This window comes from Diplotaxodon limnothrissa, linkage group LG19 (assembly GCF_057381915.1).
Source record: "Diplotaxodon limnothrissa isolate DT_005_m linkage group LG19, D_limnothrissa_male_GT1.1, whole genome shotgun sequence".
NCBI lineage: Eukaryota > Metazoa > Chordata > Actinopteri > Cichliformes > Cichlidae > Diplotaxodon > Diplotaxodon limnothrissa.
In genome coordinates, this window is record NC_140614.1 from 21977038 (window position 1) to 21995326 (window position 18289).

The 18289-nt window shown below is 40.1% G+C and overlaps 1 protein-coding gene across 1 annotated transcript in view; it reads left to right on the plus strand.

Moving 5' to 3' along the window:
- fndc3ba (fibronectin type III domain containing 3Ba) overlaps positions 1-18289 on the plus strand; it is an 85534-nt gene that overhangs the window by 16946 nt on the left and 50299 nt on the right. Inside the window, exons 2-3 of the mRNA XM_085343154.1 lie at positions 4814-4959; positions 8434-8509. Coding sequence (XP_085199280.1) covers positions 4843-4959; positions 8434-8509 — 193 coding nt within the window. The 5' untranslated portion in view covers positions 4814-4842. The remainder of the gene's footprint in view (positions 1-4813; positions 4960-8433; positions 8510-18289) is intronic.

Here is an 18289-nt window from a genome sequence, read left to right on the forward strand (position 1 = left end):
TAAAAAGATAACAAGCCGGAACTTCCGACTGATTATATCTTAGTGTGTAAAAGAGTATAGAGCAAGGTTGTTTTGCTCAAGGTAATGTGCAAATTTACTTACAGTTAGTCAAAATATTCATTTCTTTGGTTACACAAAGCTCAACTTTTATTAAGACTAAAGGTTTTTACAACATTAACCTCTTTTACTATATAAGGCTGGGGATGTGTCTGGTAAGTTTCATTAACAGCTGATGAGTCAGGCACACTGATTTAGCGTTGCTGTGCAAGATGACTACCGGGACAAGGATGACATTGATTCTCTTCCCCCAGCTGGAGGAATAAAAGTGTCAGTTTGTGCAGCAGAAGTAGTAGATATTTACAGTCAGGAAGTGAATGTAGGTCCTGTGGCTTCTTTTACTTTCCTGGAGAAACCCCTTTTAGTCCCGCTGCTTTATTTTCTTTGCATCACAAACAAATGCGGTTCGGGAAGATGGAGAAGTAGAGCTGATCAGTTTCATCATGTCTTTTTAAATTCTTGTTTATAGGCAATTCATTCATAGAAGGAAAAAGAGAAGTGGAAGTTGGTGGTCTACTTTCTGCTGACAGGAAAAGTTCTCCGTTGGACTCTTTGAATGGGGTTTATTTTTTGCTTAATGTGATGACTTCAGTAGCTGTTTTCAAGACAAGATTTAATGCCAGGCTCTGGAGATTTTACCTGCGTCTGTTACACAAATGTGTGTGTATGTGTGTTTATATTTCCTTGGCTGTGTAAGTGATGGTAGGGAGAATGAGGTGTGAAGCAGACGACTGGAAGTAAATCAGACAGTCTGTTAGGTGGTTGTGAATATCCATTATGCTTCATCAGGATGGACAAACTGGAGTCATTGGGCGTGTGTGTGAATGATGAATGACTGTATGAGTAACGACTGAAGTTATGAGGTCAGTGCTGCCCCTGAATATCTGGGGTTTTACTGTGTGAGTGTGTATATATCTCAGCTCAGAGTATGTTTTACTCTATGCATCTTTATGTTGGAGAGGCAGTTTCCATGCTTACACAAGGCTTTCTGCCATACTGACACACGCGCACACATACATACACACAAACACGCATACACACGGACAAGTGGTTGATTGTTTTCTGGTTTCAAGATGGAATTTTTCAATTTAACATTTTATCCCCGCTGGGAATCAACACCTTATTCCTCCTGCATTCCTTTGGGGAACAGAAACCACCGACTGTGTTTGTATAACTGTGCATGAGTGTGAGCACAGTGATGTCTGAAGCTGTCAGCAGCTAAATGCGCCTGGTAATGATTCCACTGTATAACAAAGGGTATTATTCATTCATCATTGCATTAGATTTCCAAATATGTACATGGGATTTGTTCGACAACATGCAACAGTTGCAAAACAAAGTGCGTATTCCCTCTCTTGTGTGTCTGAGGCGATTTTTACAGAATCAACAATGAAGCCTGCATCACAGTGGAAATAGTTTTGAGTTTTTTATTTTTTTCATAAAGTTGCTTCTACACTATGTAATTTTACACATCACTTCCTCCAAATTGCAGCAAAAAGGTTGTGTTTAAATTTGGAGAACGTCAATGCCAAGAAATGATATAAGACATCTGTAAGCTGGATAAAACACCATTGTATTTGTTTCCAGGCTGCTCTGTGAACGAAAGGTAATAATTTGACATTTTGGAAAATAAACTAACGGCATCTTTTTCAACAAGAGGAGGAATTTAATACCTTTGATATCGTATTTCTACCTCCAAAGGTGTCTAAAAAATGACCCTCACATGGACTTAATGTAGGGATCCTGTTATTGCTGATCATAAACCATAACAAGATCTTTTTTTTTTTTAGTTTTACAGTCTATAAGGAATAAATATGTCAGTTTTGAATTTTGTTACTCAATTTTTGTTACATTTGGTTTCTGTGTTTCCACCTTCTTTCGGTTTTTTATGCTAAGCTAATAAGTCTTATGGCCCCAGATCGAGACAGAAACGTGAAATTGGTATTCACCTTCTCATCTTAATCTCAGGAAGATTTTTTTTAAAAAGTTCTCAAACACTCTTTGTGTTTGTATTTTTTTTTTTTTTTTTAAACAATGTGGATTTTCCAGCTGAAAATTCTACTATTATGCAGAAAACACTTCCTGCAAGTGATACCCAACGCCAGGTTTCTATTTGCATCGTTCACATAATGCACATTAGAATCTCATTTCTGCATGCGATGAATTTCCTTGGGAACTTTGAGTTTGTTTTAGGAACACAAGGTCATGTACTGGAATGTACTTCACCTAGTTTGCTCTCTATTTATTATCTGTGCTGATCTTACAGTTGCTTATCCCCTCTCTTCCTCTCTGCTAGCTTCTGTGTCTCGCTCTTCTTTTTCCTGGCAGAGCCGACAGTGGTGTTGCCATCTGTCTGTGATGTGTCCTGGACAAAACTCTGTGTGTGTGTGTGTGTGTGTGTGTGTGTGTGTGTGTGTGTGTGTGTGTGTGTGTGTTTTCAACGCAGGATGGCCAGGCTGAGCTGGGAACGGGGCTCAGATGGAGTCAGAAAGACAGTTAAAGACAGACAAAGAAAAAAAATAAGAATAATAAGAAGAGAAAGATTGAAAACTGTTAAAACTGTGTTCAAAGAGTGGTGTGAGTGTGTTTTTAATGATGCGACAGTATGAGCCACAGCTGTATGATCCACTAACCCTTCTTGTGACCTTGTCTGTGCTAGAAGACGACCAGCTGAAAGAGAAGTCGCACACTAACATGCAGCTGTTTTCTCTACAGTCCTTTTAGCGAGCTTGTGAGTGAGTGCAATGGATATCTCATAAGTTTCCTTCACTTAAAGTATTTGATCCTGTATGTGTATCATATGTGTGCTAATAGCAGCTTAGAGCCATTAGTCAGTAGCTCCTTAGCTGCGATTTCACTCAGCAGCCTTAAATTTAAACCTGTACGTCACTGAGAAATCCACCTCTGGCAATGAACCTGTGCACGTCTGTATGTGTGTGCTTATGTATGTGTTTATGTGTGAGCTTCGGTTGCTCTTGCAGAATATTTTGGCCGGGGTTCCTGGATTTACCTGTTGTATATGCGTGGGTGTGTATATATTTCCCCCATCTGCATGAGTTACATGGGTGATGTAACTGTACCTCAGTGGTACACTTGCGTGTTTATCTACGTGGTTTTCGCTGTGTGTACGTAGAAGTACATACATTTTGACTGTTAAGGTTAGGGTTTGCCACTTGGTTTTCAGCCCTAATGAAGACCACGTGCGCGGCTGACACATGTCGCTTGGCTTCCTTTAAATTCTCCCCCTGTAGCCATTTAGGTGATGCCATGTTATTTTCCACTTAAGATGAATGGCACTGGTTGTTGTTTTTATTTTTTTCATAGTTATGCTTTTTGGTTTTACTGCTACCGCTTTATTATGCAAGCAAAGAAACCATCTCCAGATTTAGCTCCCAGTTACTCTGCAAAGAGTGCCAGCACAGCTGACCTCAGAAGACCTGAAAAGACTTCCCATTCCTGCAGCCTCTTTGCATGTTTACATGTAATGCTCGTCTTCTGTGTTATATTTTCAAAGCTACGAGCAGGTGCAGTTATCCTTATTCACCTATAAGAGCCAGACCATATTCATTTAGTGTTTCTTTCATAAAATTAATCCTCCAAACAGGATATAATCTCTCCTCTATTTTACCAGACTATTGCTGGTGGGAAGAGCTTTGAATTAGTCTCTCACTCTAATCTCCATTTTCCTTTGCCTCTTTAATCTTTTACCTTTATATTGACATGATATGACTTGTTGTATTTTATGAAAGCTGATATGCCTGTGCAAATTCATTGTGAGCTGAAACAGTGGAATAATGCCCCTTTTCTATGTGTTTTCTCTTATGCAAAACTGTATTTTTTTGTTATACTTGCTAAAATCAATCTTGCTTTATCTCTGCGTTTGTCTGCAAACTTTTTAAATTCTTTGCTGTAGCTCATTCTAGTTTTATTCTTTTGAGTATATGTCGTTGTATCATTTTTCACCTCTACCTCTGTTATTAGAAATATAACACTTAAAAAAAAAATCCAAGATCTTATCCACATAGGAATGAAAACTGTTTTGGCTACAGTTAAACAAAGCAGACAAATTTAATAAAAGTGCCTCAAGAAGGTTTTCACGCTCACATGAAGTGGAAAATTGCTTTGTTAATCAGGAATCTGCACAGTAAACACTAATGCAAACACACTGGGAGGCTGGCAAAATACAGGTGGGGCACAGTCTAGATTTAATTTTAATTGCAAAATGGTTAAATATTTGTTACCGAGAGTTTAGTAGAAAGTCAATGTCTTTTTAGTGTCTGCCCATTCAGAATGAAGCTACATCCAGCAGCTCATAAGTTTACTTTAACATAAAAAACTCAAAGCCTTTTTTTATAACTCAGTTTATGTGAAAATTAAACAAACTAGACTTAATTTGTGACTTGGGGAGCTTTGTCGGTGGATTGTGTTACATTAAAATGGAGCCTATCTAGCTGCTTCAACCCGCTCCCAGTCATTGTGGCTAAGTCAGGCTAGCTGTCCTCTTGGTCCAGGTCAATATAAAAAGGAAAGACATTTTGCCAAGATGGACATAAGCATATTTCCCAAAAATGTCCAACAATTCCTTCCAAAAAGTAGGTTTGATGGTCTGAAACTAAAAATCTGGTCAGACAAGAAATGTGTTTGAAATATAGCCAACAGTAGCTTCAAAGGAAATCATTCAGCACAAGGAAGTTTCAGACTTTTAAATGAATGAATGCTCGTAACTAATGTATTTCTTATTTCTGTACTTTCCCAGGTAGGGCAGTTCAGTCAATTTCTCCATGAATGTACGTCACAATGATGATGACAGACCAGATTCCGCTGGACTTGGCTCCGCCCCCCCTCCTGAACGGGGAGGTCCCTCTCATGCCTCACATGGTTAACGGCGATGCGACACAGCAGGTAAATACTCGCTCACGCTGACACGAACAAACGCACACGCATGTCTGCAATGTGCATTTCCTGTACATCAAACAGTACAGCGCACACTTCTCTGTTGTCAGTTGAGCACCTACCACACGGATTGTTGCCATAAAAATTGCTAGAGAAAAGCCCTCGTGTGTCACAGAAGATAAACTACTAAATACATACAGGTATATTCAAATGCATTACTTATTCCTTTGGCGCAGCTTTAAAGGCAATATTTAAAACACTGAATGGCTTTATTGATAGATTTCAAACCTTTACGTGTGCAAACTTGCAATAGTTTGCACACGGACATCTGCTTCTCTGTGACAGACCGATCTTATCAGGTGCTGTAGAGTCAACTGGATCACCTTCAGAGTACAAAACCGCACCCGGGCTTTGCACAGGCAAAAGGAAGCGATCGGCGTAATGAAAAGCATCACAGTTAATTCACCTCGGTCTAATCTTGTTGTCACACACACACTTTTTTTTTTCTTTTTTTCCCCCACACTGTGTGTTTTTGGTATATGAAGGATGATGATGTTTATGCACCATCCCCAGCCTGTTCCCTCACAGTCCAGAGGAAGCATCGTGGGAGTGTTTTGGCTGCAACACATAACAGTTATGGGGGGGTTTTGGCTGCGGCACACAGCAGTTAGGGCTCTCTTTTTATTCTAACACCCTGCAGTTTAAAACTTGGTTCCCAGTATGGAATCAGTGATCTAGACCGATGATTATATAGATTTGACTCTGCGTGTGTGTGTCTATTTGTTTGTTTCTTGGTCTGTCTGCGTGTACGTGTGTGTATTCGTTTCTGTGTGGGCACGCAAGTGTCTGTGTTGAGTCTGAATACATACTTACGTGTTTGTCGGCTTGCTTCAGTTTCAGCTTCCTTGTTTCTTTATCCACCTACCTTCACCTGTTTATGATTGTGTTTATCAGTCAGTGGCTTTGGTACATGCAACGAGATCATGTATACATACATGCCTGTTTTTGTATAAGAGCGTTCTGTCATAATTTGTCTGTAAAAACAAAATTCACTATGGAGGCTCTCTCATCACATCAAATCCAACAGTGTGTTCAAATTCTTAGTTATATTTTAGAAAAATTAGTTACTATCTAATTATCTATTGTGATTAAAACAAATATCAAAATACTTTTAATTGTCCTACTGTAATAGTATTTAAATATATAGAAACCTGAAGTAGCTGAATAATAATGTGCATCAATGTAGTCAATGAGAGGCTCCAGTTACAACCTTCTATTAGCTATATTATTGGGATCTACAGTATTGGTCACATTTCTTTGTTGTAGGACGGTCAGTTAGTTTTACATGCCGAAGAAATGCCTATAAATCATTTTATTCAGTTTCAATTGGAGTGCTGGTCCTTCTGAGAGTTTATAACCACATAATGGACTTAGGCACGCTAATTTATTATTGACTATTATTGCTTAAGCTATGAAATCCATCTGCACTCTGATTAAAGACATTTATTTTAGTTATTATCTGTAAAGCACTGTCCAAAACATTTGCAATATTCAGACATTCATATCCATTTCCATATCTGGCCACTGTTGTGCATGAGACTTGTAAGCCATAGTGGAAGGGGTCTGTTTAAACCTGAAAGCCTAAACACAAATGTATTTGTGTTTAGGCTGTCTACTTCTTTAGTTTATGATCAGTGCATCAGAATTATGGGTCAGAGACTAGTGAGTAAAAGGGAAGGACACGCTTCCCTTCAATATTTCTGAGGAATTTTCTTGTTAACCTATGGCAGTGATAGTAGTGAGGAAATGGTGCAAAGCTTCTCCGCTGTACTTGTTATAGGTGCCTTTCCAGATAAATATCTAAAGAGAGAAAGAAACACTAAAAGTGGACCGAAGACAGTTCAAAACATAAAAGCTTTAGTGACAACCATGTTGGTGTGAAACCAGTGTACTGTACAAGATCTTAATGAACATATTCACAACAGCTCAGAATCACTTCAGACCTTAAGGAACATGAGAGCAAAGATGGTAACCCATGCAGTTAATGATATAGCTCAACAACATCACACTACCACTTTCACACCAAAGAGTGCCATTTGCATTCAAAACTATAAGGTGATGTAATTGCACTAGTTGTAATCCTGTTTCAGTTACTCTTTTGCAGAGAAAGTCTATGGAAGTGAAAATAGACCCTAAAACCTAGAACTGTGAATGATATCCTGTGGTCCAAAAGTGCCCATAGAAACATTGAGTGAAATGTTTTCAATATGCCACTTTTTATGTAAAATGTTGAATAATGTCAGTATGGGTTTGCTAATTTAACTTCCCGTGTTTAATAAAGAGCCCTGCTCTTGCACTTTTGTAATTTGTAATTGATGCCTTTTAAAAGGAGCTTTTAAATCATAAATCACAAGTGGTTACACTTAGAAGCCTTTTCTGGTTTTAATCTTAAAAAATATGCTTGTTTTCTATAATCCTAACTAAAGGTAGAAGAATTGGGTCACTTTGACTTAATCACTACTGACTGAGTCATTATAGTCTCATTAATCAGTCATAATATCAAAACAAATGTGCTACATGATTATTTTGCGCATTGAGTGATCTTGACATGTGATGGTATAACAGTACACAGACATACACACACATACACACCTACATGGTCTAATGCAGGGGTTTTCTCAATCCTTGGGAAACATGGGTCACCCTGTGCTGGGGGTTCCCATAGCAACAGCAGCCGCTGCAGCAGACAGAGCAGGAAGTGTGTGAGTGTGTGTGACTGAGGGAGAGGAGCAGGTTAGCGCTGAGATGGGAGAAGATGCAGTCACTACAGAAGGAACGTAGGATATGAGGATTTTACAGCGGCACACCTGTAGAGCATAGACAGGGCTGTGCCTGTGTGTGCATGCGTGTGTGCCTGAATACGTGTATGTGTGTGTGTGTGTGTGTTTGTGTGCAATGGAGGGGCACCTGTTTCATGTGTACAGCCACGTGTACACTCTGAACAATCTGTATGCGGAAAATATGACGGTAAGGTGCATGCGTTCTCCCCTCAGGCACATTAGGTAGAAGCGCTGAGAAATCGAAACGATGTCATGTGTTTTGAATTCATTTGTGTGCGCTCACCTGTCTGTGTGTGCGTCCATCTGTCTGTTAGATGTATTTGTGCATACTTGTTTTATTCTTGTAAGAGTGGTTAAAAGATGAAGGCTTTTCTTAAATAAGAGTCTGTGAGATGGCAGCAATAGTGTCACCATTAGCTTTTCTAACACCTCATTCATATGTGTGAACTCTCTGCCGAACTATGAGAGCCGATGGTTATTGTGTTATGTCACTGCTGCAAGCTCTGCCTAGCTGAGTATCTGTCCTGTTCTGTGATTGCTAAAGAAAAATGTTTAATACATGTTTTTCCCCTTAAATTATAGATATTTTTGTCACAAAGTTTGATTCTTTTTTTGTTGTTGTTTTTTTTATGTGTTTGTGCAGGTAATCCTGGTGCAGGTGAACCCGGGGGAGACGTTTACTATCCGGGCAGAGGACGGCTCACTGCAATGCATCCAGGGTCAGTCCTCTACGATATTATTACGTTATCATATTAACATGTAGCCTGGTGGCCGCTCTGATGTTTGTCACTGTGAGACAGAGTATTACCCATCATTTTAATTATATCCTGGCTGAACAAGATTTAAATGAGATCTTTGGGCTGACTCCTAAAAGTTAAAAACATTTACGGAAAAACAAATAATGTTAATGCAGTCTATGCTTAGAAATCTTTGATTGGTAAATGTGAAAGCAAATAATCGACTTTTACTTTGAGTATTATCCATTACCAGAGAAAACCATAGCAATGTCAAAGGAGTAGCTGTCCAATAAAGTCTCAGAGAGTTTTCAAAAGTCTTCCTTTCTACCTGGTCAGACTTAAATCCCAGACAGTCTGCCAGTACATGGTAGAGCCAACACAGAGAGACAGACATTTCAGTTCTCATGTGTTTGCACATGCAGACCAGTAAGTTACTTATTTTTAAACAGTCCGTATTAGTGTGACTGTATCATTAACCACCACAATGGCTAATGGTTTAATGGTTTATTTTTCTAACCAGAAAGCCTGGAAATGAAGTGTTTTCAGCTGGATTTCAACCCTTTTGAAATTCCGAGTGTATATATAAGACTACAAATGCAGAAAATGCAGAAACTCCAGAAACGGTGAGACCTTTTAGTAGACTGGTCAATAATGCAGGAAGAACTTTGGAAGAGGAAACGGAAAGCAAGTGGAATGGGATCTAAGGGTGTTATCTCCAAATGAAGTACAGCTAATTGAAAGCATAGTCTACACAATGACAGATTTAGACAGAGTGGGCAGCCATGGCTTCACTGTGGTTGCATCTGATAGCAGTGCATGAAAAGACTGGAAATACAAGCCACTTAGGATCGCTCAAAGACGGAAGGAGGTGGCAGTAACACAACTCTGCTGAAATTGTGTCTCACTTTGATGATGTCAGAAATGTAACTTTGAAAGGACATCTTTGTTTTCTTCTCAGTCTTTTTCAATCTGCATCTTCTTCACTCGCTCCTTCTTTTTTTTTTTTTTCAGCCTTTGAATTTTTTTTCTGTAAGAAAGAAAGACAGACAGCAGTCTCGACTCAGTCACTGTCGCCCATTTATTAAAAAAACAAAACAAAAAAGACGCATTACCACAACACTGTGTTGTAACAAATGGCATCCCACCACCTTTTCCTCCACCCGCCTTGTAATTCAATTTTCCCCTCAAATCAGAGAGACTGCTCCAGGCAGAGCTATGGGCACAGATAAAGCCAGATAGAAACGGTGCATGATTTAATGGATGTATGCAAAGATGGGAAGATACAGTTGCCAGATAAGATAAGTGAATTAGTGACTTGTAGAAAAACAGCTAAACGACAGACGAAAGAATGGTTTAATGTAGAAAGTGGATATATGAGAGGGATACCAGACAGTGATTTGCAAAAAGACACAGTACTGATGTAGCTGGGATCTGCCAGCTTTCTGTTTGTTTGTGTGGTTGCGTGTTTGTACTTGAAAATTTGGCATCGAAGGCACAATGTGTGTCTTTGTGCACCTTTTTGGTGCCTTTTACTACAGTCGCAGACAGCAAATTAGGTGGAACATTACAGACTTTGAGCCCTCTTTGAATGCAGATATTATTAATGTGAAGGACCACACACGCACAAACACACATACGCACAAACTTTCTCTCTATCTTAGTCGGCAAGAGGTCACTGAGTTTAATGAAAGCTGGAGTGTGGCAGTGTGTTCCGAAGGATAACTGAGTTGCACTTTAGAGAGACTCAGTGTGATTAGTGAGACCTCAGAGGTTCGTGTTCGCGCATGCTTGTGTATTTGTGGCCCTGCTTGTGTGTTTGCATTGCAGTGTACTTGTGTGCAAGTGTGTGCGACAGAGCAAGATTACAGAGACCTCAGGGCACAGCCAGGAACCAGCTTTTATATAAAGTAACCTCTGTTTAGCTGCTGCAGTGTGGTACGTGCATGCATGCAAACATGCATATACGTACACACGCAGACATGGATGCTCTGCCAAGGCAGGACCAGCCTGAAGACGTCAACGCAGCAGCCAGAAAAGATTCTTTCATATGAACCACAAGACCTTCCTTCTCCTCTCCTCACTTCTCTTCCCTTCCTTCCTCTCATCATCTTTTCCTGCTACCTCCCTCCCTTTTCCTTTTTATTCCTCTCGTTCATCTGTCTTGACCTTAAGGCAAACCTGGAGCAGAGAAGAGGCTATTGTATTTGCCGGATTGATGTTAAGTACTGCTCATTAACCACACCCCTGCTAACTGCTACAGGCTCAATTATGTTCTTTTATTTTAGCTGAAAGTGTACATAAAATCTTACTAAGGTCCACGAATCCCATAACCTCAGGGCGTATGAAATCCTTTCAGAGCTTTTTTTGTGCATATTGAAATAATTCACAATGCTCTAAAATATATATTTAAAGCCATTTTTTTTACCACTTTTCAGATATGTTAGAGATCTGTCTTTACCGTCTCTTTTTTTGTGTCCCTTTCCTTCATTGATCCAGTGAAAGACTGTATCTTGACCTGAAATCCTTTCCAGCAACTTATTAGCATCATTTCTGCATGTGTATGACTGCATGTCTCCATCCCTTGTTGAAGCAGCATGACCCTTCAGTGATCCAGGGGCCAGATTCATCTGACCCCCCACACACACTCCTACCCTCTCACTGTTCCCACCTTCCCCCTCCTCCCTTTTGCCCCCCACCCCCGTCCGTCCCCCTGTCTGTCCCCCTCCCCCACTAAGACAATTCCCCTGAGCTTTCCCACACTCACATCAAAGGACAAGACTCGAGGGTGTGTTAGAGCACCCTGCTCTGGAATGTGAGTGTGTTAATATGCGTTGTGTGCGCGTGTGTGTCTGTGTGTGTTTTACAAGGCTGTGTTGGTTTACTGTGTTGTTTGGTCTTTGTTGGACTTTTACGAGGGATGATGAGGCCAGAGGGTGAAGAGCAGGAAGCTGTGCCCTGCCTGGGAGAATATGACATCATGAAGTTTGGGTGGCACCAGCTTAATTTCTTCTGAAATTTAGGGCGTAGTTGATAATAACCACAAGGTTTAGTTGATTAGTTTTCTAGTTAATGAGCAGTAATCCTGTAAGTCCTCAGTTTACTGGCTGCAGTGTTTTTAAAATGCATTTCAGTATAATACATGGGGTTTGTTTGCCTTGGTCTTCTGTGGACATTTGGAATTATTCTCTGTTGTAATATAATAAATGTATATGTGAGGCTGAGAAGTATGAGTAGTAACTGTTAGTGTGTCCTTCACAGTGAATGGAGAACTTTCACCTCTTGTATTGCTTAACGCTATGATTTTGTTTTGTTTTTTAATTGACTGTGCTTGGTGGAGCATGTGTGCTAAGGCTTGTTGTGTTGCTGCATGACCCGCTACCAAAGAACCAAACCGAACATGTTAAAAAGCCAGAGCCATCACCAATGTTCCCTCTAAGCTGAGCACGTGAGCAATCGCGCACTGCTGACACGGGGGAACAGTGGCCAGCACCATGGAACACCGCTCCTCTGATTGAGCATGCTTTGCAGAATGAGACACTCAAGATCCATTTCACCAGGTTGGTGGCAGTACAAACAAGCAAATGTATCATAAAGAAAGCCTTTAAAGTGGAATATCTGTGAAAAAAAGTCTAATAGCCCCACAACCAGGATGTCTTGTTTCCACAGAAACTTTTTTTTGGCACATTGGTACTGCAACGGGATTTCAATCGGTAAATTCTTTCTTTAACACAAGAATGGTTGGTTTAGAGCAACAAGAATGGTTGGTTTAGAGAAATAAAAGGCCTGTGGGCCAGAATCAGCCTGATGAAGACTTGAATCTGGTGTAGTTTAAAGATTTGGAAAATGTGAAGGTGTACAAAGATTTTGGACTTTCGGCGGTGTTTTACAGTAGTAGCAGTAGTACTTCCCTATTGGCATTCATACTACATGAGTAGTTAAGTAGTAGTAAAATAGTTAAGCAATAGGATGACAATTAAATGACAGAAATGTTCTTGTTTTTAGAATCTACTATAAAAATGTTGGTTAGATAAAAGGAATTAACCAAAACTTTCTGTTTTATAAATACTGGACAGTCTGGACAATGAGCTGCCAAAATCTTTTCTGTAATTTACACACAGATCATGTAGAACATAGGTGTCAAACTCTGGCCCGTGGGCCAAATTTGGCCCGCAGCCTAATTACATTTGGCCCGCGAAGCCATACCAAATTACTATTAGATCTGGCCTACTGGTATTATACAGCTAATATATATATTGTTTAGTATTAAGCTTTGCTTGTTCCATATTCAGTTTTCCAGCAAAACTTATTTGAGTCCATAAGAAAAGATTCATTCTTATATCTGAAGGAAGTTTTTTTTTTCAATAAATATTAATGTTAGCCCGCGACTTTGTTCCAGTTTTGAATTTTGGCCCACTGTGTATTTGAGTTTGACACCCCTGATGTAAAAAACTGGGACGTACTGCTGAAATTGCACTTCGTTTTCTGATATTAAGACATCTCAGGGATCAAATGTTCAGTTAAGTGTTCTTACAGTGAAGGAAAGTGGAGTTTCACTGGTCCAACCCACTTAAGAACAAACTGGGCTGCATGTGGCCCGTGATGTAAAGTGAGTTTGACATCCCTGGTTTAGAACATTCTCTGTGTTTTCAATTACATTTCTTTTCTGTCTGTGTTACATAATGCAATTCGGAGAGGTCTATGTGCAAAGTATATTTCACTTCCAACTTTTGGTTTGTGGAATTTTTTTATCTTGAAGGTATAGAACCCAAAGATTATCCTGCGATTCCACATGCTCTTATTTTGTCTTGTCCCTTGAGAGTAGAGAAAGCTCAAATCACACATTTTGTTCTTTTCTTTATTGCTTTTTCTTCCAATTTTAATGGGCCACAAAAAGATTAATGAAACAATTCTTCATATAAGAAATATAATCAAATATAAATGCAGGCTGTTGGGACTTCATATTAAGCCAAAAGAATTGGTTGATGTTTCTCCTTTTACGCTGATTTCTGAATTTGGAATGGATGAATTGCATGCAGTCCACTCTCATTGCTGTTATATTGCAGTGGCATAATGGAAAATGTGGTTCTGGTCTCTGCTGAGGCCTTGTTAGCCCAGGCATTTTTTCTTCTCTGAGAAACAATGGTTATGGTGGACCCTGCCAGTGTTTCTCTGCATCTGGACACAGCAGGGTACTGTATGAATCATGGCAAGATCTGCTGTCTTTTGCCATTAGAGGTGTGCGCTCTGCTCATACCTAATCTTTTTGGATCCCCCCGATTGTTACTCTCTTCCCCTGTTCCTTGCTTTTGTCTGTTGTCTTGGATCCAGTTTTGTAAAATTCGATGATTATATTTGTGGAAAAAATGTCGATTGATCATATTGTTATTTTAAACATGGTTTTGTCCTCAAATTTAACAAACCTAAACTGATATGGAAAAAAAGGGTTGATGGAGGAAATTTAGGTGTACCTCCTCTGTGTTTGTTCTTTGTCTGACTACTCTCTTCATTTATCTCTCCATTTTCCTCAGTTTCAACTTCAGCTTTTTGCTCAGTCTCTTACTGGCTTCACTGTGTCGCTACATGGGGTTATCAAGGTTTTCTTTGACCGGCCTTCTGCACAGAGTGCACACTTCTACACTGCAAACCCTTTGATGTAAATGGAAATAGCTGGTTGAGAGAAATACGGTGGAAAGTCTCAGTCTGTGTTTACACCTTGCCAGATGGTTCTAAACAAGCTGGTGGAGAACACACAAATACATTTTTCACTGAAATCCTTAATTTACGGTACTGTTTCGGACCATCCTGGTGCTGCTTGTAAGCAGGTGTGGTTGTTCGAGGAACTTTTAACAAGCCTTCCTTGAAATCGGAATACTCAATTTTGTGACAGTAGACTGAATGAAAATTGCTGTGCAATGATAGGTTTGACTGATGTCTGTTATCTAGCTGAACTGTCAGCTAAAAGGATTTATTGTGTTTTTATGCCTTATTTTTGTAAATCTGATCAAATGGAAAGTGTTCATGCAAGTGTTTCTCAATCTGTTTGCCTTTTTGTCTGTGTGTGATTTGACAAATGAATGCATTTTTTAATTAATATTGCATTTGCATTTTGCCCAAAGTATAATTAATCCAATAGCCAATTTCCTGTACAGTATATTAATGCCCTAAATTCCCATTTTCTCTGCCTGTGCAGCCTTTCGAGACACTTGCATCCACAGCTTTAAATTTCCTAATGTACTTTTTTGAGTTGTTAATCTGTCCCAAGAAAACAATATCTATATATAAGATCACAGCTTCTCACAGGGTAGAGCGATATGGCTTCTGTTCAACATTGCAAGAATGCTTTTTCTGGAAAATCCAGTGGTTTAAAAATGTTTAATGGAATCAAATATATGCTTCACTAATTAATTCTTCTTCTTCCTCTTCTGTTTAAAGATGTTTTTACTAAATAACGACTAAATCTGTATTGTTGTAGTATGCTTCATATTTCACTGAAAAGAATAAGGATAATGGGTTTGGTCATAAGGCCCCATGGTGCAGAGGGATCTAATAATAGAGAGCTCTTGTGTGTTTGGGTGTGTGCATGCCTTTGTATGCATTTCATTTTATTATTTTTACCTTGACAGCTGGGCAAAGGAAGACCTTTTTACCTCCAAGACTGTATGCCCTTAGGCAAGGTGTAAAACTAATTCTAGAGGTATGTTTAGTGTATGTATGTCTTAACTTGGTGTTAATTCCTCCTGGTTTTGGGAAACTGGTCGCCATGGGAACGGACTCTCCCTCCAGGTGGTGTGTAATGGAATGCGATCTCTTTGTGCCTAGAGAGATCACATTTGTGTGTGTGTGTGTGTGTGGGGGGGGGATACCTGCTTTTTTTCAGCATTTTGCACTGCAAAGTACTTTGTAAGTATCAAAAGGACAGAGATAATTGGTTTGGTTCATTTGATACACGGTGGCTAAAAGCTTGACTTTTCTGTGCGTGGTTTAGATAGAGGCAGAGAGGGAGAGAGAAAAAGAGACTTAATTGTGTATGCCCTGCCCAGTCCTCACTTATAAACTCAATGCCCTCATACAGTAGGGCATGAAAAGGCAGAGGAAAGGAGGGAGGGAGAGATACAGCTGAAATAAAATAGAATGAAGCAAAGTAAATAAAGGAAGACAGGCAGAATGAAAACGAGGCGCAGAGGGAGACCGAGAGAATCACATGCTGCATGTTTGGTCGTGCCTGCTACCATCCATTCTGGGTGAGGCCACTTCCTCTATGACCCCAGCCACCCCTGTGCTGCTGCTGACTTGGTCTGGTCTGCCAGCTCTGGAGAAGGCTGCATTAGGGGAAAGAGAAGGGTGACGAAAACTCTTGAGAATACTGGTTTGTCTTTATATGTAAGACACTGTGAAAGCTGATGCGTGGGCAAACAGCAGCTGAGTACTCACAGATTTTTTCCGGAGAAATGGAGAAAAAGAAATATCTTTTCCAGGGATGAAATTCTTGGCTCTCTTGAAGCTCAGGGTACAGCTGGAGCACTTCTCCCACTCTCCAACCTTATTCCCTCCTTCTCCTCCTCTTCCCTCTCTTTTCAGGCTCGGTCACTTCCTCCCTTCTCTCTCTCTGATTCTTGCTGTGTTTCTATATTTTCTTTTTAATTTTAGTCTCATCTTCACAACAATGACACAAGTTTGCTGATTTGCATGTTTTTTATGTAAATAAAACCAATCATAACACTATTAGGAACATTAAAGATATTGCATCTTCTCCACGGGTTGCACATGCTGCTTTTCAGATTGGATTCAGTTAGTGTGAAAAGCACTGCACAGCTGCGGAAATTCCACATGTGAATGTTTACATCATGGTTTTTTTTTAATTTTGTAGGGAAACCCCTCTTTTTTCCCCTCCTTGATCTGGTGTTATTGGGCAAAAGTACATGTTAGTTAGTGGGACTTCCATTTAGGAATATAAGGAATAACCAGTTAAGTAATAACTTTTTTTTAAAAGATGCTTTTCAGTATTTTTCTTTCCTATGTACAGGTTATAAACAAAGTACCAACCATATCTTCACCTCTTTGGTTGTTTGATCAACTAACAGCCAGGGGACATACCCACCCTTGCACCACAAACACAGAAACAGTGGAATTCAGCGATGGAGAGCAGGGGAAAGTCCCTGCTAATCTAGGCCTTCCAGTCTCGGCTTCTTTCTTTCCATTGACATTCACACAACTTCTCTTCTCTTCTCTTCTCTTCTCTTCTCTTCTCTTCTCTTCTCTTCTCTTCTCTTCTCTTCTCTTCTCTTCTCTTCTCTTCTCTTCTCTTCTCTTCCACACTTTCTCTGCTCTCTGTGGTGGACACAAACTTGGTGCTGTTCAGACTGTGACTCATACAGTAGGAATGCCCGACATTAACATGTGGAGAGATAGGAGGAGGAAAGTGAGGGGAGGATGGGAGAGGAGTACAGCCGGGTACAAACGTAGCAGGTTGTGTACAGCAGGAGAAAAAATGGAAAAAAATATGACTCTTAGTGGGTCAAGGTTTAAGGCTTTGATGCATCATGAGTATTCAAGTGAGTGAGAATAAGAAAGAAGCAGGGAACCAGAGCAGGAAATGATTATTTGACGCTGTTTACACACAAGCAGCTGTTGCATTTCTCTTTTCTCTCTCTCACTCGCTCTCTCCTTAGAGAGAGCAGACATGTAGAGTTGATTAGAGAATGGATATAATGAGTCATCAGTGTCTGGATTGTGTATATTTGTGTGTGCACATGTATTATTGCTTATGCACATCAGAAGTGTTTGTGCGTGTCTACAAGCATGTATACTTCCGTGCACGACCGGACAAGTGATAAGTGAAGTATGCTGGACCCATGCAGTGTATGTGTGTTGCATGGTTACCAGTCCCAAAACAATTGTATCTAAAGGCATGCGAATAGTCTCGTGATAAAACTGGAAAAAGCAAGATTGGTGTGCGTGTTTGTTTGTTATTATGTCTGGCTTTGAATTAATGCATGTATGTCTTATTTTGTTGTTTGTTGCGTGTGCCAAGGTGACCGTGGTTTTGTCAGTGTGCACTATCCAAATGTCAGTGTGTTCTACAAATTAGTTGCGTATGAGCAATCATGTCTTTATGCGCAGTGCCCAGGTGGGTATCTGGCCACTTGCGTGCTGTTGTTAAGATGTGTTTGCCATAGTTTATGAGGGCTTTTGCGTGTTTGTGCACATTTGGGTGACTGTGAGTGTGTGCACAGCTGCAAGGGTGTGTGTTTGCACATGTTAAGATCTTGAGAACAAAGCGTGGCTGGGCTCAGTGTCCCTCCAGACATTACGTTGCTCTCCTTTGGAGCAGACCCAGCAGCAGAAGTAGGTCGGCCGACGGCGCTCCTCCTCTAGGTGGGGGAGAACTGGCAAGAGATCTGGGTTGGGTGGAGGTATGGGCTGGCACACAGGCTACATACTCAACACTACACAGATTTAGGCTTGTATGCTTAGAGGCTGTTTACACAGTTATCAGGACAGGATAAGACGTAGATGTTAACATTATTTTGAAAAATGTAACCCTTGGGATAAATTGGGGGCCATTCCCCCCCCCCCCCCCCCCCCAACATGTTATCACACTCAAGAAGATTTGGTCTTTAAAAGTTAAAATTGTCCCAGAGCTATTGTTCACGTTAAAAAATATATTTTTTAACAAAGCTGGAAATTTGGAAAGTTGGAATAATAAAAAAAAGGACTATTTGATTTATAATAACGCACATATGTTTTCTATTGCTTTGGGGC